The 21,630-nt window shown below is 39.2% G+C and overlaps 2 protein-coding genes across 7 annotated transcripts in view; one reads left to right on the top strand and one right to left on the bottom strand.

Annotated features, from left to right (window-relative positions):
- The window catches only part of SLF1 (SMC5-SMC6 complex localization factor 1), a 68,751-nt gene extending 52,909 nt beyond the window's left edge, over positions 1 to 15,842 (bottom strand). For 3 of the 5 annotated variants that reach the window (XM_061424411.1, XM_061424414.1, XM_061424412.1), the window contains exons 1-4: positions 15,737 to 15,842; positions 3,281 to 3,394; positions 3,049 to 3,124; positions 1,699 to 1,939 (exon numbers count right to left, since the gene is read on the bottom strand). In XM_061424411.1, the coding sequence (XP_061280395.1) occupies positions 1,699 to 1,939; positions 3,049 to 3,124; positions 3,281 to 3,394 (431 nt within the window). In that variant the 5' untranslated portion in view covers positions 15,737 to 15,842. The remainder of the gene's footprint in view (positions 1 to 1,698; positions 1,940 to 3,048; positions 3,125 to 3,280; positions 3,395 to 15,736) is intronic. The other 2 variants (XM_061424409.1, XM_061424410.1) reach the window with 1 other exon arrangement.
- MCTP1 (multiple C2 and transmembrane domain containing 1) overlaps positions 1 to 21,630 on the top strand; it is a 1,073,276-nt gene that overhangs the window by 622,731 nt on the left and 428,915 nt on the right. Inside the window, exon 1 of one of the 2 annotated variants that reach the window (XM_061424407.1) lies at positions 15,912 to 16,015. The exons of the other annotated variant lie outside the window; for it this stretch is intronic. The gene's annotated coding sequence lies outside the window, so the exon portion shown is untranslated. Of the gene's footprint in view, positions 1 to 15,911; positions 16,016 to 21,630 lie in introns of those variants that run through there. 2 annotated transcript variants of the gene reach the window in all.

Below are 21,630 nucleotides of genomic sequence, written 5' to 3'. Positions count from 1 at the left end.
AGAATTAATGAGTAACTGCAAAGAAATACAAAAAAATAACTACAAAGAAATGCAAAAGGTCTATAGACCTAACCGAAGTAGAAGATGTTAAGAAGAGCTGGCAGGAATACACAGACACTATACAAAAAATGGTCTTAATGACCCGGATAATCACGATGCTGTGATTACTCACCTAGAGCCAAACATCCTAGAGTGTAAAGTCAAGTGGGCCTTAGGAAACATTACAACGAACAAAGCTAGTGGAGGTGATGGAATTCGAGCTAAGCTATTTCATATTCTAAAAGATGATGCTGTGAAAGTGCTACACTCAATATGCCAGCAAATTTGGAAAACTCAGCAGTGGCCACAGGACCAGAAAAGGTTTTCATTCCAACTACAAAGAATGTTCAAACTGCCACAAAGTTGTACTCATTTCACATGTTAGCAAAGTTATGCTTCAAATTCTCCAAGCTAGGCGTTAGTAGTACTTGAACCAAGTACTTGAACTTCAAGATGTACAAGCTGGATTTAGAAAAGACAGAGGAATCAGAGATAAAACTACCAACATCAGTTGAATCATAGAAAAAGAAAATTCCAGAAAAACATCTACCTTTGATTCACTGACTATGCTAAAGCCTTTGACTGTGTAGATCACAACAAACTGTGGAAAATTCTTAAAGAGATGGGAATACTAAGCCACCTTACCAGCCTCCTGAGAAACCTGTACGCAGGTCAAGAAGCAACAGTTAGAACCAGACATGGAACAACAGATTGATTCAAAATTGGGAAGACAGTATGTCATGGCTATATATTGTCACCTTGCTTATTTAACTTATATGCAGAGTACATCATGAGTAATGCCGGGCTGGATGAAGCTCAAGCTGGAATCGATTGCTGGGAGAAGTATCTATAACCTCAGATAAGCAGATGACACCACCCTAATGGCAGAAAGTAAAGAGGAACTAAACAGTCTCCTGATGAAGGTGAAAGAGGAGAGTGAAAAAGCTGGCTTAAAACTCAACATTCAAAAAGTGAAGATCATGGCATGTGGTCCCATCACTTCACGGCAAATAAACAGGGAGAATGGAAACAGTAACAGACTATTTACTTGGGCTGCAAAATCACTGCAGACAGTGACTATAGCCATGAAATTAAAAGATGCTTGCTCCCTGGAAGAAAAGCTATGACAAACCTAGATAGCATATTAAAAAGCAGAGACATCACTTTGCTGATAAATGTCTATCTTGTCAAAGCTGTTTTTTCCAGTAGCCACGTATGGATTTGAGAGATGAATCATAAAGAAGGCTGAGTGCCAAAGCAATGATGCTTTCGAACTGTGGTGTTGGAGAAGACTCTTGAGAGTTCCTTGGACTGCAAGGAGATCAAACCAGTCAATCCTATAGGAAATCAATCCTGAATATTCATTAGGAGGACTGATTCTGAAGCTCCAATACTTTGGCCATCTGATGTGAAGAACCAACTCATTGGAAAAGACTGAGGGCAGGAGAAGGGGACGACGGAGGCTGAGATGGTTGGATGGCATCACCGACTTAATGCAGATGAGTTTGAAGAGCAAACTCCAGGACAAGGAAGCCTGGCCTGCTGTAGTCCATGTGGTCGCAGTCAGACACAACTGAGCAACTGAACAGCAATAATTAAAAACAAAACAAAACAAAACTTGTTTTCACATTCACTGCTTTAGCTTTTATGAGATCTCACCTTACAAGAGAGTCACTTCGCTTATCAGCTCTAACAAGGAGGACAACTTTCCATTTATGGAAGGCTCCAGGAGCACCAGTGCGTTTCAGTTCTTCTCGCCATCTTTTAGGTGCAGATTGCATTTGAGGTGAATAATGGGAGTCTTTTTCAATTTTATATCCCCATTCATAAGTTGTTTCATCAAGCCATCTGCCACTTTGGGCACTATGAATTATGTAGTCCTTAGTTAGTACCCACTTTCCTAGAAAGCAAATAAACTGTTAGTCACAAAAGAATTTTGGTTCTGATAAATGGGAAAAAATAAAGACCAAATAACAAATAAAATTTGCCCTGTTTCAACATGCCTTTTTCTACACTGCCAATGTTATCTTTGAATTATGTTTTCCTACATTTTCTGATAAAGGCCTACAACATCACTGAACACTGTATGTAATCTTTCTTATGATAAATAATTATAATTCTGTTACTGTGTAAAACATAAAGTTAAGGATTAATAAAATATATTGAATTATGACTATTATTGCTTACCAATTTGAATGAGGTTTATATTCTTTCTCCTATGCTAAAAGTTTTTACAATGTTTACAGCATTATTATACTTTAAAACAATGAATTTTCAAGGATATTTAATAACATTCTGTAGTTTCTTTATCTAGGCATCAATGATCTTTTTAAACAGCAGATAAAATACATGTTTTCACCTCTGGAGATAATAATGAATCCAAATGTTTTTCTGGTAAATTACTAAAAAAAAAAAATGTAAATTCACCTGAGTCAAATATTGAAGGGAGGAAAAAAAAAGCAAGTGGACTAATGATACACCAAATCAATCACAGTAGAGCAAATTATAAAAGGAACATCAATGGTGACAAGCAGAGAGGAGATTAAGCCCTAATAAAGGTTCAGAAAATTTTAAATCTTAGTAAAATAGAATGATCAATGCTTCACAGGATGGATGGGAGGGGAAGCAGAGCAAGAGAACAAAAACAGAAACTCTTCCATGATAGATCAAAGGAAAAAAACTTGACTGAGAATAGCTGAGGCTTCAACAAAAGCTTTTTTTTTTTTTAAAGGTATTTTGTACCAAGCCTTTCTGTTAAAAAATATTTTTTTCTTGTATAAAGCACTTACACTAGGTGAAGTAAATATTTCTGCCTCTTCAATATCTTTTTCAAGTGTTATTCAGAAAATCAAAGCAAAACTAATACATCAAATATTTTCAGAAAAATATCAGAAAGAACCACATTTATATTTGATACAGTAAACCAACTATCTTTCCAGAGATTAAAGCCTTTTTTCTTCACCATGAGGATTTTTTATTTCAAAAGTGAGGGGAAGATAGTTAACTTACCTGCTGCACAAGCCGCTAAAAACTTCTCACTCTTACATAGGCGTTCAGCTATTAGATGTGTACAATTTTTGTATTTCTGCAAAGACAAATCCACACCAAAAAATGCTATTAAGGTAAGATTTCCTTTTTAACATATTCTGTCTATCCTTACAATTCAAGGGGGCATTTTATAATTTTTAGGCCAGTACTTTAATTTTAGTTATTCTTCAACTATACCTTGAACTGTACTCACCTCACTCTTGATAAAAGTGCAATCCAGTTTTAAAAGCAATTTGCCTAGAGCTTCTTTTTCTTCTACCTTAAATCCTGTCATCTGGATAATATGCTTTGGGGCATCGTCTTCCATCTAACATATACATATAAAGAAGACAACATATGTTAAACATGTTATTCATACAGTTGACATTTTTTAATTATGAGTGATAAAAATAAAAACTACTTAAGATATAAGGCTTAACTGTAAGACAGTACCAATGTTCAAATGCTAATGTGCAACAGAAATTAGTTTTAAATGTGACCTTATCAAAATGTGGCTGTAAATAAAATGATTTGTTTTCTGGTTTGAACACTGAAAGATTTACCTGCCACTAGAACACACTGATGAGCATAATTCTTCAGAAAAAGACAAATACTTTTAAAATTTCATCAATATAGTAGATTCATTTTAAACTGCTGTTTTTGCTAAGACAGAAAACGCAAGGACCTAACAGAAGCAGAAGATATTAAGAAGAGGTGGTAAGAATATGCAGAAGAACTGTACAAAAAAGGACTTAATGGCCTGGATAACCACGATGGTGTGATCACTCACCTAGAGCCAGACATCTTAGAGAGTGAAGTCAAGCGGGCCTGCGGAAGCATTGCAACAAAGCTAGTTGTAGGAGGTGATGGAATTCCGGCTGAGCTATTTCAAATCCTAAAAGATGATGCTGTCAAAGTGCTGCACCCAATTTGCCAGCAAATCTGGAAAACTCAGCAGTGGCCACAGGACTGGAAAAGGTCAGTTTTCATTTGAATCCCAAAGAAGAGCAATGCCAAAGAATGCTTAAACTACCGCACAACTGTACTCATTTCACATGCTAGCAAGGTTACGCTCAAAACCCTTCAAGCTAGGCTTTAACAATATGTAAACGGAGAATTCCAAGATGTACAAGCTGGATTTAGAAAAGGCAGAGCAAACAGATCAAATCACAAACATCCACTAGATCATAGAAAAAGCAGAGAATTCCAGAAAAACATCTACTTCTGCTTTACTCACTGACTGAGCCAAAGCTTTTGACTGTGTGGATCACAACAAACTGTGGAAAATTCTTAAAGAGATGGGAATATCAGATCACCTTATTTGGCTCCTGAGAAACCTGTATGCAGGTCAAGAACCAACAGTTAGAACCAGACATGGAACAACCAACTGGTTCAAAATTGGGAAAGGAGTATATCAAGGCTATGTGTTGTCACCCTGCCTATTTAACTTATATGCAGAGTACATCATTCAAAATGATCCAGCCCATGCTGGGCTGGATGAAACACAGCTGGAATGGAGATTGCTAGGAGAAATATCAATAACCTCAGATATGCATACGACACCACCCGAATGGCAGATAGCAGAGAAAAACTAAAGAGCCTCTTGACGAAGGTAAAAGCGGACAGTAAAAACGCTGGCTTAAAACTCAACATTCAAAAAACAAAGATCATGGCATCCGGTCCCATCATGTCATGGTAAATAGAAAGCGAAAAATAGCAAACAGTGATAGACTTTATTTTCTTGGACTCCAAAATTATTGTGGATGGTGACTACAGCCATGAAATTAAAGACACTTGCTCCTTGGAAGAAAAGCTATGGGAAAACAAATACAGCATATTAAAAAGCAGAGATATCATTTGGCAGACAAAGGCCCACATAGTCAAACCTATAGCTTTTCCAGTAGTCATGTATGGATATGAGAGTCGGACCATAAAGAAGGCTGAATGCCAAAGAATTAATGCTTTTGAACTGTGGTGTTGGGGAAGACTCTTGAGAGTCCCTTGGACTGCAAGGAGATCCAACCAGTCCATCCTAAAGGAAATCAGTCCTGAATATTCACTGGAAGGATTGATGCTGAAGCTGCAATACTTTGGTCACCTGACGTGAAGAGTTAATTCATTGAAAAAGACCCTGATGCTGGGAAAGATTGAGGGCAGGAGGAGAAGGGGACGACAGAGGATGGGATGGTTGAATGGCATCACTTATTCAATGGACATGAGTTTAGCAAACTCCAGGAGATATTGAAGAGAAACCTGGCATGTTGCTATCCATGGCATCACAAACAGCTAGACAAGCCTGAGCAACTGAAGAATGACTGGACACTTGTGGACAATGACACACAGATATCATACAAATTTTCAGTGTTTGTGGATACTGAACAGTATGTATAAATAAGTCAACGGAGAATTTAAACTTATGGTACCACAGTATTTACATCAAATGTTATAGTAGGTATATGGGGACGAGGGCTTCCCAGGTGGCACAGTGGTTAAAGAAACCACCTGCTGATGCAAGAGACATAGGTTTAATCCTAGGGTTAAGAAGATCCCCTGGAGGAGGAAATGGCAACCCACTCCAGTATTCTTGCCTGAAACATTCCATGGACAGAGGAGCCCCAGGGGCTACAGTCCATGCAAAGAGTTGGACATAACTGAGCCACTGAGCACATACACAAATACTCAGTTCAGTTCAGTCACTCAGTTGTGTCCGACTCTTTGCGACCCCATGAATCGCAGCACGCCAGGCCTCCATGTCCATCACCAACTCCCGTAGTTCACTCAGACTTACGTCCATCGAGTCAGTGATGCCATCCAGCCATCTCATCCTCTGTCGTCCCCTTCTCCTCCTGCCCCCAAACCCTCCCAGCATCACAGTCTTTTCCAATGAGTCAACTCTTTGCATGAGGGGGCCAAAGTACTGGAGTTTCAGCTTCAGCATCATTCCTTCCAAAGAAATCCCAGGGCTGACCTCCTTCAGAATGGACTGGTTGGATCTCCTTGCAATCCAAGGGACTCTCAAGAGTCTTCTCCAACACCACAGTTCAAAAGCATCAATTCTTCGGCGCTCAGCCTTCTTCACAGTCCAACTCTCGCATCCATACATGACCACTGGAAAAACCAGAGCCTTGACTAGACAGAACTTTGTTGGCAAAGTAATGTCTCTGCTTTTGAATATGCTATCTAGGTTGGTCATAACTTTTCTTCCAAGGAGTAAGCGTCTTTTAATTTCATGGCTGCAGTCACCATCTGCAGTGATTTTGGAGCCCCCCAAAATAAAAGTCTGACACTGTTTCCACTGTTTCCCCATCTATTTCCCATGAAGTGATGGGAGCAGATGCCATGATCTTAGTTTTCTGAATGTTGAGCTCTAAGCCAACTTTTTCACTCTCCCCTTTCACCTTCATCAAGAGGCTTTTCAGTTCCTCTTCACTTTCTGCCATAAGGGTGGTATCATCTGCATATCTGAGGTTATTGATATTTCTCCCGGCAATCTGGATTCCAGCTTGTGCTTTTTCCAGCCCAGCGTTTCTCATGATGTACTCTGCACATAAGTTAATTAAGCAGGGTGACAGTATACAGCCTTGACGTACTCCTGTTCCCATTTGCAAGCAGTCTGTTGTTCCATGTCCAGTTCTAACTGTTGCTTCCTGACCTGCATACAAATTTCTCAAGAGGCAGGTCAGGTGGTCTGGTATTCCCATCTCTTTCAGAATTTACTAAATTATTCCTAATCTAGATTTCTTAACTGTGCTACATGTTACTTTCATCCCCTACAAAGTAGACTGAACAAAATTACAGTTTCAAATTTAGAGTCATTAATTTCTATTTAAATGAAGTTCAAAATGTACTCTGTATTTGAGGTGGCACATTTATTGGCCAAGAAAAAGAAAATTCACAACATTTCTAGTTAGAAAAATAGTTGTTAAATAGAGGAAAACAACAGAATGGGAAAGACTAGACATCTCTTCAAGAAAATTAGAGATACCAAGGGAACATTTCATGCAAAGATGGGCTCGATAAAGGACAGAAATGGTATGGACCTAACAGAAGCAGGAGATATTAAGAAGAGGTGGCAAGAAGAGGTGTACAGAAGAACTGTACAAAAAAGAGCTTCACAAAAAAAAAAAAAAAGAGCTTCACGACCCAGATAATCACGATGGTGTGCTCACTCATCTAGAGCCAGACATTCTGGAATGTGAAGTCAAGTGGGCCTTAGGAAGCATCACTACAAACAAAGCTAGTGGAGGTGATGGAATTCCAGTTAAGCTATTTCAAATCCTGAAAGATGATGCTGTGAAAGTGCTGCACCCAATATGCCAGCAAATTTGGAAAACTCAGCAGTGGCCACAGGACTGGAAAAGGTCAGTTTTCATTCCAATCCCAAAGAAAGGCAACGCCAAAGAATGTTCAAACTACCACACAATTGCACTCATCTCACACTCTAGTAATGCTCAAAATTCTCCAAACCAGGCTTCAGCAGTACGTGAATCGTGAACTTCCAGATGTTCAAGTTGGTTTTAGAAAAGGCAGAGGAACCAGAGATCAAATTGCTAACAAATGCTGGATCATCAAAAAAGCAAGAGAGTTCCAGAAAAACATCTATTTCTGTTTTATGACTGAGTGGATCACAATAAACTGTGGAAAGTTCTTCAAGAGATGGGAATACCAGACCACCTGACCTGCCTCTTCAGAAACCTGTATGCAGGTCAGGAAGCAACAGTTAGAACTGGATATGGAACAACAGACTGGTTCCAAATAGGAAAAAGAGTACGGCAAGGCTGTATATTGTCACCCTGCTTATTTAACTTATATGCAGAGACATCATGAGAAATGCTGGACTGGAAGAAACACAAGCTGGAATCCAGATTGACGGGAGAAATATCAATAACCTCAGATATGCAGATGACACCACCCTTATTTCAGAAAGTGAAGAGGAACTAAAAAGCCTCTTGATGAAAGTGAAAGAGGAGAGTGAAAAAGTTGGCTTAAAGCTCAACATTCAGAAAACGAAGATCAAGGCATCTGGTCCCATCAATTCATGGGAAATAGACGGGGAAACAGTGGAAATGGTGTCAAACTTTAGTTTTTTGGGCTCCAAAATCACTGCAGACGGTGACTGCAGCCATGAAATTAAAAGATGCTAAATCCTTGGAAGGAAAGTTATGACCAACCTAGATAGCATATTAAAGAGCAGAGACGTTACTTTGCCAACAAAGGTCCGTCTAGTCAAGGCTCTGGTTTTTCCAGTGGTCATGTATGGATGTGAGAGTTGGACTGTGAAGAAAGCTGAGCACCAAAGAATGGATGCTTTTGAACTGTGGTGTTGGAGAAGACTCTTGAGAGTTTCTTGGACTGCAAGGAGATCCAACCAGTCCATCCTAAAGGAGATCAGTCCTGGGTGTTCACTGGAAGGACTGATGCTGAACCTGAAACTGCAATACTTTGGCCACCTGATGTAAAGAGTTGACTCACTGGAAAAGACTCTGATGCTCGGAGGGATTGGGGGCAGGAGAAGAAGGGGACAACAGAGGATGAGATGGCTGGATGGCATCACCTACTCCAACAAGAATTTGAGTGAACTCGGGGAGTTGGTGATGGACAGGGAGGCCTGGCGTGCTGTGATTCATGGGGTCGCAGAGTTGGCCACGACTAAGCGACTGAAGTGAAGTATCAATGGTATTCAAAAACTTTACAAAAACATGCTGTTGCTAGAAATCATGATTTAGTCTAATGCAGAACACATATTAACACACAAAGCCACATGGGAATTATAAGGCATACAACCAAAACCAGGGAGAAAAACCGCTATCACTAATTTCAGGGAATGACAAAGCCTTTAAGAAAATTTCCTAGAGAAAATAATAGGTCTTTTCAGAAACACGGAAACCTATCTGTGAATACCACCTTGGTATTCTAATGGAAAGGCAAATCTAATTGTTTTTATAGTTCCTGAAAGTCATTTTCATCAGAGGAATACAAGTGTTTTAACCATATACATTTCACCCACTACTAGTATTTTATTTACGTATTTAAGAGTCTGAAAAACAATTTAGTAGGTATTTCAAGAAAAATGCTGCCAAAGAAGGGAAGTTTGAGTAGCCTTTAAAATCTTTCCCACGTGGCTATTTTTAAGTGCTTGGACTTCCCTGGGTCCAGTGGCTGAGAATCTGCCTGCTCATGCAGGAGACATGGGTTCAATCCCTTGTCCAGGAAGATTCCACATGCTGTTGGGCAACTAAGTCCATGCGTCACATCTACCAAAGCCCATGCTCCCTAGAGCCTGTGCCCCACAAGAGAAGCCACTGCAGCGAGAAGCGCAGGCACGAGGGAGTAGCCCCTGCTAGCTGCAACTAGAGAAAGCCCATGCAGTGAAAAGCCAGTGCAACCAACCTACCAACCAACCAACCAACAACTTGGAAAAACAAAAGAAAATTAAAAACATAAAATAAAATGCCCACATAGAGAAACTATTAAGTAACAGGAAAACACAGAAAGCAACAACAACAAAATCACTGTAATGCTCCCAAAAGGTCTGATTTAAAGGTTATTTTAGGGGTTTCCCTGGTGGTCCAGGGGCTAAGCATCTGCCTTGTAATGTAGGGAACGCTGGTTTGATCCCTGATCCTGGAAGATCCCACATGCTGCAGGGCAACTAAGCCCATGCGCCCAGAGCCCGTACTCCACAGCAAGAGGAGCCACTGCAATGAGAGCCCTATGCACTGCAACTAGAGAGTAGCCCCCCAGTCTCTGCAGCTATAGAAAGCCTGCACACAGAAATGAAGACCCAGTGCTGTCAAAAACAGAACAGAAAAAAAAATTGTTTTCAATAAATAGTATTTTAAATAGTATTTTTCTGCTTCCTGAGAACTTAATATGCTATGAAGAAATATAAGGGAAAAAAATTATCATTATGTTCCTCTTTTATATCAAGTTAGGAACAGCTATTTCACAATTTGAATGTTTATTATTAACAAGGTGACATTTTAACGTATTTTAGATTGATGTACAAATTATTAAACGATTTGGACTTATTAGAGTTGTATACAATGCAAAGTTTCCATCCTAAATCATACTGTCCTTATGATGGAATAAATACAGCCGCCTTGGATATTTAACAGCCTTTTCTATCAAAGCAAGAGTCCACAGTAAAAGGAAAACAGGACCAACTGTGCTCAGTGGTAGAAATCAAGAAAACCTTTTTAAAGCAACTTCTTTCCTTTGAAAAACAATGAAAATGAAACTGATATTAAACAAGCAAAGAGGAAAAGTGAATAAGAAACACAGGTAAAGAAGTTAGACTTCCTGATTCAAAGCGCATGAAAATATGTGTTAAAAAACAAATCAAACCATAGAAAATTAACAAGTTTATCAGAAAAACTGTGCTATTAGCTAAATTTCCAAAGAATCTCAAATCACAGTGATGGCACACAATAACTAGCAGTTTTGTTTTTTTTTAAAAGAACAAATTCCATTAATCTAATAGAGTCCTATAATAAAATGATCTACTTGAACAGAATTCACAATACATTTAGCAATCCTTCTTAACATCACATCATATGATAAACTAATAACCACAGGTCTAAGTCATATAGTTACAAGGGAAAATAGTTATCTATATTTGTAGGAATAGACATATACATACATAGATATTAAGTATTTGTTTATACTTAAAAAATTAGTGGCTTAATGTCTCTTCCTATGATCCTACAGGAGTAAGAAAACAATAAATAATAGCCTGATATACCAGTGAACCCAAAGAAAGTACTATACAAAACTGGTGTTAATACCTATCAATTACCCAGATAATTCAAAGTGAAGTTTTGTGCTGGTAATAGGTTCTGGGATACGGAGGATGAAGAGCTAACTGCTAGAAGTCTTCCCTCAGGAAATAAGGTAAATAAACTGCGATATAATTGTTCCAGTAGTATTTCCAGAAATTAGATATTTTTCTAGAACTTGTAGGGGGTAATCCTTGATGTATTCACACAGAAGATACTACCCTAAGATAGTAACAGGAAAAGAAAAACAACAAAAAACCCCACAGCATTCATTTTTAAGTTAAATGCATTATCTTTACTGTCAAAAAGTTTAAAATTATACATGAGATTTTCAGTTAAAGAAGATGCTCTTATATTAATTTTCAAAACTTTTGCAATAACTAAAAAGGAATCTAGTTGCTTACCTTGAATCATATAATACACACAACTAAGGAAATAATGAATTCGAACAGAGCTGGCATTTACAAAGAACAAGCAACTGTCCCTGTGGTGTGGACTTTCCCAAAATATCTCCCACATGGGCCTATCCTTGATGCCTGACATTCCTCTGCAGTTGGCGCCAGTTAAAAATGCAAATTAACCTATAGCACTCATCATAATTAAGGACACTGTATACTAGCTTTTTAGGTCTATGAATTCTTTACAAAATGATACATAGCTAGAACACCTTTGAAGAATATGAAACAGAATATTTTAAGAGAACTCAAAGAAATAGAGGCAAGAATAGCGATATGAATAGAAAGGTATGGTATGGGAAAGAGTATGTAAGACCAGGGTGTAACAGTTGGGTGAAAGAGAAAAGTATGCCAAAAAGAAGTGCAAGGTTGCTTAAAGAGGTCTGGGATTGGAAAATAAGGATAAACCTTCCCTACTCTACTCTGCATTATAATTTTTCTTTTATGATCAGACACAGATTATTATAGAAATATGAGAACATAATGCATCTTAAAAACTGTATGCTATTAACTAAGATAAATAAGGTATTTATTAAAAAGTTTAACTTATGTTTGTATTTAAGAATTAAAATTTCCCTCAAAATAACTTTTACTGATTTATGTTTTAATTATAATTAATACATGATGATAGAAAATTTGAAAAATACTACAAAGTATATAGAAAGGTTAAAATCTTTAATTCCTTTATAATACCACTGTTAATATTTGGGACAGGGGAGGGATCTGACTTGAAGGTTTTATGGATGTGTGTAAAAAAAATTAAAAAATAAAAATTTATATAGTCTGTATCTTTTATATGATGGTCTTTTTCTACACTACTGAATATTTTGCCATTTTAAGGCAATGGGTTGAAAACTAGTAGTTTCTTAATGTTTGCTCTTCAGTGAACTATTTTGATTTTAAACCTAAGGAAAATCACCATTAAAACTTCCTTCTTTTGGAAAGGACATACTAAGCCTTAAACCCAATCCATATTGGTGCTTTGAATTAAAGAGTTTTAAAAGATTTTCAGGACTTCTCTTATCTAACAGCATTTAATTGGGAAAGTAAATACTACTAAAACTGAAGTCAATGTAATCAACACTACAAAAGGAATACACAAATCACAGAACTCATTTTGTTTGAGTAAAATCCTGTTTGGCTCCAAATGCTATTAAAATCTGCACCCTCTTCCCCTATGAGGTTTCAAAGGTGGCTCAGTGGTAAAGAATCCGCCTACCAATTCCCGAGATACAGGTTTGATCCCTGGGTCAGGGAAGATCTGGAGGAAGAAATGGCATCCCACTCCAGTATTCCTGCCTGGAAAATTCCACGGACAGAGGAGCTGGCGGGCTATAGTCCATTGGGTCACAAAGAGTTGGGACACAATTGAGCACACATGTACATGCACGCTTGGCCTAGAAGCCAAATCAGGCCTTTGGCTTAATATAAGTCAGCTGGGCTTTAGAAAAGAAAAAAAAATTTTTTTTTAAAGCTACAGTATCTTTTCCTGTTCCCTTCTTCAAAGATCAGGGATCCAAAGCATTTAACTGGCAAAGTAAATAATATTCAAATTGAGAAAAGTCAAAGTGCTGGATCTCAGTTTAACCAACACTACAAAAGGAATACCCAAATTACAGAACTCATACTGTGAGAGTAAAATCCCATTTGGCTGAATGCTATAACATCAAATGGAGTTTAGGAATTCTGCAGCCTCTTGGCCTAGGAGCCATATTAGGCTTTTTGGCTTAATATAATTCACCTGAGCATTACAAATTTTTTTTTTTCTTTTAAAGCTATAGTATCTTTTCCTGTCCCATCCTTCAAAGATCAGGGACATGAGTGAGTAAATTAATTATTTGACTAAGGTCACCAATGGTGAGACTTCAGGGATATCCTTACCTCAATGACATTGTTTGGGAAAGAAGCAGTCATATCAGTCTCTTTGATGACTGATCTAGCAGTACAGGGAAGAAATGGAGAAGTAGCAGCAAAGTGACTGTGGCGAGGACAAAATGAGGACTCAGGGGAGATATCCAATCTATTTGGGCACTATACAAGGCATAGGTTGGACTAGAGATGTTAATTTTAGGGATAAAGGGGCCTTAAGGGAAGCAAGGTGAATGAAAGAGATGCTGAGGGATAAAAGATGGACAGAAGACATTGGTTAGCCATGGGGGATGAAGTCACAGCTGCTTTAGTATTCTAGGAACTTTGTATTATTTAATAGGAGCAAACAGTTTAAGATTGACGTAGCAGGATTCTGGGGTTTATTTACTTCATAAATGTTCATTTTCTTCTTAAAAATTAAAGTGCTATTTACAGTTCTTGTACAGATGAGAATGGGGTACCTGAGAGATTAAAAAGTAGCTCAAGGGTACATAGCTAGAAAATGGAGAAATCAACATTCAAAATCTAAGTCTCTGTCTGCAAAAACTATATGCCTTTTCTACAATACACTTTGACTTTAATTTCAGAATCTAGTTAGATACTTTTAACATTATAATTTTAAAAAGCAACCTACTTTCAGAGAAGCAAAGAGAAACCTCATAAGATAAGGAATCTACTGTGAGGGTGAAGAGACAGTTGTTAGCACTGAAAATATCTATACTAATTACAATTTAATTTCAGAAAAATAATATCAGTGTCTAAAATTTCAAAGCGTTTTTAGGAACAATCCAAAGAGTGCCAGTTTTTTCTTATGAAAAGTTTTCATTATTTTCCTCTCAAAGTGGATTTGGTATTAATGATTCACTAGACTAATTCATATGGGCTTTTCTCCTCCATCAAAAACAAAACAGTTTATTTCAAAGTAATTCTGGTATCAAGAAAGTAAGTAAGTGAATTTAAAAGTCTCAGGAATATTCTACTTTTAAGCAGTAAGAGGCTTTAAAAGGTAAGAAATAGTACATAGTAAATTTTAGAGCACATATTTCCTATTAGCATATTTAAGGAGAGTCAAGTAACATACTGTTCTAATTTATATTTTTGAGAAAGAGTGTTGTTTTTTCAGAGCCTATATGGAATTACTGATTTTATTTTTAAAATGTTTCCCTGAAATAGTGTATTTAGAGTAATTAACCAGGCAAATACTGTCTAGTTAGTTATACTATTGGTTTTCTTAAAAACGTTTTTGGACATTAGTGGAAATCTTCAGAGTTCTGAATCTTGACTATGAAAAAACCCACATCTGACCACGTTTTCAAAGACCGTTTTACATGATTTATGCTTTCTGCTTTAAGGAAGCAAGAAAATGTTACATGATATAATTAAACCACAGTCAATAATGAAAAAGAAAATCTACTTAGAAAACAGATCTAAGAGCATATTTTGCATTACTGAAGGCTATCTTCAATATTCAAGTACTTAAAACACCCTAGTTCATTTAAATTAACACGGAGTTAACTTAGACATAATCAAGGTAACTCCCTTATAAAAATCCACCTAAACACCTGCAGGACGGGTTCGTCAAACTTGCCAAAAATGGGAACACCTTGCGCATCAATAGGTACTTCTAGGAAATGAGGCATAACATAATAACACAAGTCCCCAAAAGTTTATAAGACACAAGAGCCTGTCACACCTACACTGGAAATTAGGTTTAAATTTTCATTCCTTGTGTCTTAACGATAACTGTTCTGTTCTTTCTGGTATAGGATATTCATTCGTACAAAAGAGCTTGACGCTTCCAAAATCAAGTTTCATCTGATTTCCGGGTCAAATCTTGAAAGGAAGTACTCAAAACATAACAAGTTTTCTGTCAATATTTAATCAGAGAGGCTTTGGGGGGGTGGGGGAGGGCGGAATCTCAGGATAATCCCTTCGCCTTGGTCCCTGCCTTCAAACAGCTGAGATACCATAATCCCCAGAAACACAGCCCGCCCCAACCCCCGCCTTCTTTAGGGAGACGTGTGAGTGTGTATGTGCGTATTTCAAGGCCTACAGGAGCCGCAGAGAGACGTTCTTGAACCGTTTGAGATTTGTTTATAATTCTACCAGGAAGAAGGAAAAATAAATAAACGACGGCATTTGCCTTTTCATAGGAAGGTGGGCCTGGGGGAATTCCCAACCACCTGCACTGACGCCAAGTTATGGAAAAGCAGCCAAGAAGCCGGGACTCGGGGAGACGCGTCCCAGGCGGTTCTATGGAAACGAGAGACGCGAGTGGCCTAGCGCCTTCCCGGCAGTAGAACGAGCTGCGCAAACGGAAGGCATGGGAAGCCGCTCCAACCGCCCGCACAAGCAGAGGCGCCGGGGGGCCCGTTGCCCGCCGCCGCACGACCCCACCGACGCGGGCAAGCCGCGGCCGCGGGAAGCGCCAGAGGCAAGTGCGGTCGCCGCTCCCCTGCCCCGGCGCCTTCCCACAGCCTCACATTTCGGACGCCGCCGAAACTTGAGGAGGAAACACCCCCACACGGTCAGGGTGAACACCGCGTCTTCAGGGCTGAGGCCCTTTACCTTCCCGGCAGGGGTTTCTGGGGCTGCTGCCTCCGCGGAGCGGCCCCTGACAGGCGGGACGAAGACTGCCGCTGCGGCACCAGTGGCTTCACGAATCCGGGCTCTGGGAAATAATTTCCCGCCGCGCGCTCCGCGGCTCCGGAAGCGATTGTGACACTTCCGGGTGGTTGTCAGTGACGCTCTCGAGCTGTCGTCAGGGTCTTCCAAGCAGGTTCCCCGGCTGGATCCGGACTCGCGGGCCAAGCTCCTGCTAGCACCGCGCCGAAGGTTGGGAGACTGGTGAGTTATTATTTTTTTCTGGGTTGCCTCCTGGACCTGGTATTTCCGTCCACCCGAGACTCCGTGCAGCATCTTGATCTGACCGAGAAGTTAAGCGGGAAAAGGTTGAACTCGGAGTCCCCATCCAACCCCGTTGGCTCTTGACCCTCTGTGCTGCAGGACAAGGCCTTGAGATTCCGACTTTACCATCTTCTCAGTTCACAGTTTCTGTCTCCAGCTCGGAACTCGACCTCGGGTCCCCAGGTGCCCCTGGGTAAGACAGAAGACACCGTCTACTGCGACCTCTTTTAGGAGAGTGTCTGTAGAGGTGGTCAAGGAGTGTCCACACTCTCCCACAGGCAGGGTGGTGGTCACCCTTGATTTTCGAGAGCTGCTTTACCATCTTTTTCCCGAGTATGGTTTCCTTCATCTTGGGGTGCAGTGCCGGGGAGACAAGCAGCTGGCTGAAGAGCTCACCTTTTCTATTTTTGGAAGTGGGATGAGGGGGTCGGTTTGGGGGTCGTTCCTGATTGAGAACTCAGCGATACCGCCGCGGTTTAAATAGGGTGAGAATGGTCTTTGTTCTGTGAGCTAATTGAGATAGCAGAACAAGCTCAAAATTTCATGCGTGGGTTTTAGATACACATTTTTACCTTTTGGAAAGGAGTAGTCAGGAATAGATGTTCTTTCAGAAAGGAGTGCCTCTGCATTCTTCCAGGCTTCCTAATGAAACCTTCAGGAGAATTTTAGATGGGGGTCTGAGCAGAATTTGCTTCCGATGAAAAGGTAATGTGAGGAAATGTGCCCATGTAGTTGAAGATTTTAAAAATGTGATGAGAGAAGCTTTTTTTGGTGACTTCTCTTTCTTGAGTCATGCAGTTTGTTCAGGTAAGTAGTTTTCACTTACCACCTTTCACTGAAACAATCACGTGTTCCATAAGCAGCTGCTTGATTTTTTTTTTTTTTACCCCCAGTCAGTTCTACATAGAGTTCTAGCAATAACTACCATAAAGAAAAATGCAATATGTTCAATTCAAGGACCCTGATGCATCAGGCAAATGCTTTATTATCTTTTGAGAGTATGGAAGCATGTTATCTCCTAGTTGATCAACAATTCGAACTTTTGTAACCTCATTTGGTCCCAATTTTGTCATTTTTATTGAATCTTGTGGTTTTTCCTTATTTCTTCAGTTGCAAGGATTATAAATAATTTAAGAAAGGTACCTTGTTTTTATATAACAACTAGTTATCAGATAGGCAGTGTTTTGGGTTTTTTTTTAATCATTGCTCTTGATTTGTGACCTCTTTTCAAATTAATATAGCCAGCCACTAATGTTAGCCACAAATAGCTGCTATCTAACAGGTACTTTACATTTATCATTTTATTTAAACTTTCTACAGTTCTACAAAGAGAATCGTATTATCCCCATTTTGCAAACATTTTATACTGAGACTCAGATGTTCTTACAAGTTATACAATTAAATGGCAGTTGAGATTTGAACCCAGTTTCAGGGAAACTCCAAGCTTGGGCTCTTTTTACTATGCTGTCTACTTCCTTTCATAAATGACAAAATCATTCTTTTCACTCTCCAGTAAAATTGGATAGTATATCACATTCCAAAGTCAAATGGATAGCAAAACTTGAGTATAAGAGATTTAAGGAGTTATGGAATCAATTCCTTAATGTGTTAAAGATTAAGGAATGTGTTAGGGATTTAAAGAATCCCTACAAAGAATTTTGACATATGAGTAATCCAAATTCTTTTTTTATTTATCCTTAGCCAGTTTTATCACCCTTACTCAAACAAATACAAGCAATCTAGAGACCATCAGTGTATTATTAGTGACTCTAAGACCAGAGTATCAGCTATCTGTTTAGTCAGCTTCTATTTGTGTGTGTATGTAGAAAGAGAGAAAATGAATAAATGAGCACAAATTCATAAAACTGAACTTTGTGATGCCCAGTAAGGAATTACTATCTACTAGCTCTTAGAAAACTATTCTTTTCCACTCATGTAACCCTGAAACAGACAATGATTAGCATATGTTATCAAGTGTGCTTAACTAAACCTGCCCTTTCCAATAGTCTACTGTATGTAAAGAAATAGAATAGTTTAGTTTTCAAGGAATTTACTAAAATCTAGTTGAAATGACCAGTACTAGAAATGATCTAGAACTTAATTCTAAAGAATAACTGGTTTTACAAAAAAACACAGGTATATGTGTACAGCTCATTTCAAACGCTAATGTCCATTACATCGTATTGACTTCTCTGTGAATAATATTTGCTTTGCACATCCCGCAGGTAGATCTCAGTGATTTTTTTTTTCCCCGCCAAATTTCAGTGCTTATGAAGGTTGAGAGTTTATCTGTTTTGTTTGTTTCATACTCAGCATCTGGTATGTACTATGGGCTCAACAGATGTTTATTGAATGAACTTTTTAAAAGTTATTTATCCACAGAGAAGTATTTGTACATGTATTTTTTTTTAAAGGGACTTACCAGATAAATAAATGCACATTTAATCATTACTCACTTTGACCCTGGAATGTAATGTCCACTCCACAACCCATCCACAAAAGGCAATATGCTATCCTGCAAAGAAGAGTGGACAGTGAGGCAGGAGATGAGAGAATACCTAGTATTTGTTATTGCTTACTTTCTGCTGTGCAGTGTTACATTTAATTCTCACAGCACTGTAGGGCTTTATCATTCATTTAAGATTGAGAAAACAAAGATTAGCTTTGTAAATCTTTGTAGGTTACACACAGTCATTAAGTGCCAGAGCTATGATTGGAACCAGTGCTGATTCCAAGGACCATAGTATTAACCACTTCACTATACTGCCTCCAACTGGATTTTAATCCTGGTTCATCTACTAACTAGGTCTAAACACAGGGAAATTTATCCCTCTGAGCATATCTCTCATCTATAAAGGTTGGATTAAATGATGTTTAAAGTCTTTTCTGGCTCAAAAATCCTCCCAAGTGTTATTCTAACATGCTAGAAAATTTTCTTGAGTGGAGTTTTACATATAATGAATGTAAATTTATTGTATTTTACATGTAAATGATGTAAATTACATCATTTAATCCAACCCTTATATGTTGGTAGATGTATAATTATGATTTTGGGCTTCCCTGGTGGCTCAGAGGTAAAAGCGTCTGCCTCCAATGCAGGAGACCTGGGTTCGATCCCTGGGTCGGGAAGATCCCCTGGAGAAGGAAATAGTAACCCACTCCAGTATTCTTGCCTGGAGAATCCCATGGACAGAGAAGCCTGGTAGGCTATAGTCCACGGGATCGCAAAGAGTTGGACACGACTGAGTGACTCCACTTTCAGAGTTCAGAATCTCAGGCATGCATTTGCTAGTTTATGACCCTGATAAGTCACTAATTCTTTGTGAGCTCAGTTTTTTTTTTTAAACCTAACATAAAATGGATATAGAAGAATGCTTTCCAGGTTGAGGTAGCTTCAAACACCCTGCATGAGTTCGACACATGCTATTGTTCAGTCACTATCATGTCTGACTTTGTGATCCCTCAGACTGTAGCCCGCCAGGCTCCTCTGTCCATGGGATTTCCCAGGCAAGAATACTGGAGTGGGCTGCCGTTTCCTTCTCCAATGGATCTTCCTGACCCAGGCAACAAACTTGTGTCTTCTGCATTGGCAGGTGGATTCTTTACCACTGAACCACCAGGGAAGCCCCACCTGACAGATCAGATCCGATCAGATCAGTCCCTCAGTCATGTCTGACTCTTTGCGACCCCATGAATCGCAGCACGCCAGGCCTCCCTGTCCATCACCAACTCCCGGAGTTCACTGAGACTCACGTCCATCGAGTCAGTGATGCCATCCAGCCATCTCATCCTCTGTCGTCCCCTTCTCCTCTTGCCCCCAATCCCTCCCAGCATCAGAGTCTTTTCCAATGAATCAACTCTTCGCATGAGGTAGCCAAAGTACTGGAGTTGCAGCTTTAGCATCATTCCTTCCAAATAAATCCCAGGGCTGATCTCCTTCGGAATGGACTGGTTGGATCTCCTTGCAGTCCAAGGGACTCTCAAGAGTCTTCTCCAACACCACAGTTCAAAAGCATCAAATCTTCAGCGCTCAGCCTTCTTCACAGTCCAACTCTCACATCCATACATGACCACAGGAAAAACCATAGCCTTGACTAGATGAACCTTTGTTGGCAAAGTAATGTCTCTGCTTTTGAATATGCTATCTAGGTTGGTCATAACTTTCCTTCCAAGGAGTAAGCATCTTTTAATTTCATGGCTGCAGTCACCATCTGCAGTGATTTTGGAGCCCAGAAAAATAAATTCTGACACTGTTTCCACTGTTTCCCCATCTACTTCCCATGAAGTGGTGGGACCCGATGCCATGATTTTCGTTTTCTGAATGTTGAGCTTTAAGCCAACTTTTTCACTCTCCTCTTTCACTTTCATCAAGAGGCTTTTGATTTCCTCTTCATTTTCTGCCATAAAGGTGGTGTCATCTGCATATCTGAAGTTATTGATATTTCTCCCGGCAATCTTGATTCCAGCTTGTGTTTCTTCCAGTCCAGTGTTTCTCATGATGTACTCTGCATGTAAGTTAAATAAACAGGGTGACAATATACAGCCTTGACGAACTCCTTTTCCTATTTGGAACCAGTCTGTTGTTCCATGTCCAGTTCTAACTGTTGCTTCCTGACCTGCATACAGATTTCTCAAGAGGCAGGTCAGGTGGTCTGGTATTCCCATCTCTTTCAGAATTTTCCACAGTTGATTGTGATCCACACAGTCAAAGGCTTTGGCATAGTCAATAAAGCAGAAATAGGTGTTTTTCTGGAACTCTCTTGCTTTTTCCAAGATCCAACAGATGTTGGCAATTTGATCTCTGGTTCCTCTGCCTTTTCTAAAGCCAGCTTGAACATCAGGAAGTTCACGGTTCACATATTGCTGAAGCCTGGCTTGGAGAATTTTGAGCATTACTTTACTAGCGTGTGAGATGAGTGCAATTGTGCGGTAGTTTAAGCATTCTTTGGCATTGCCTTTCTTTGGGATTGGAATGAAAACTGACCTTTTCCAGTCCTGTGTCCACTGCTGAGTTTTCCAAATTTGCTGGCGTATTGAGTGCAGCACTTTCACAGTATCATCTTTCAGGATTTGGAATCCTGACAGATAGTTGGCATTAAATATATATTGATTCTCCCTTCTCCCCAGTCTTTTAAGGATAAAAGATTGGTGAATGTAAAAATACTTTATAGGTTAGCCAAAGGTGAAGAATCTTCAGTTGTAGTCCACTAAGAAAGAGCAAGTTATACCTACAAATTGTATGACCAACAATTTACATACAATTATTGAACAACAAAAGGATGGGAAACACAGAAAGAAGTTTTGCTTTCAGTAGGACAGATGAGGAAAGATTTTATTTAAAAAGGTAATGCTGAGTTTGGGCCTTAAAGGATGACGATTTTGGCATTGGAGGATGCAAAGGTACCAGAAAAGATTAATGAGTACATATTAGATCTGTGGGATGGATTGAAGGCTAATGATAAAAGGTGAAAAAGCTGAGTTGAGTGCAAGCTGTGGGTAACTGTGGTCCTGTTAAAGATGTTAGACTTTCCACAATGAGCAATGGTTTTTGTGCA

Source organism: Bos javanicus, chromosome 7 (assembly GCF_032452875.1).
Source record: "Bos javanicus breed banteng chromosome 7, ARS-OSU_banteng_1.0, whole genome shotgun sequence".
Lineage (NCBI taxonomy): Eukaryota > Metazoa > Chordata > Mammalia > Artiodactyla > Bovidae > Bos > Bos javanicus.
The sequence above is the reverse complement of the archived record's forward strand: the minus strand, read 5'-3'. Positions and strand labels throughout refer to the sequence as shown.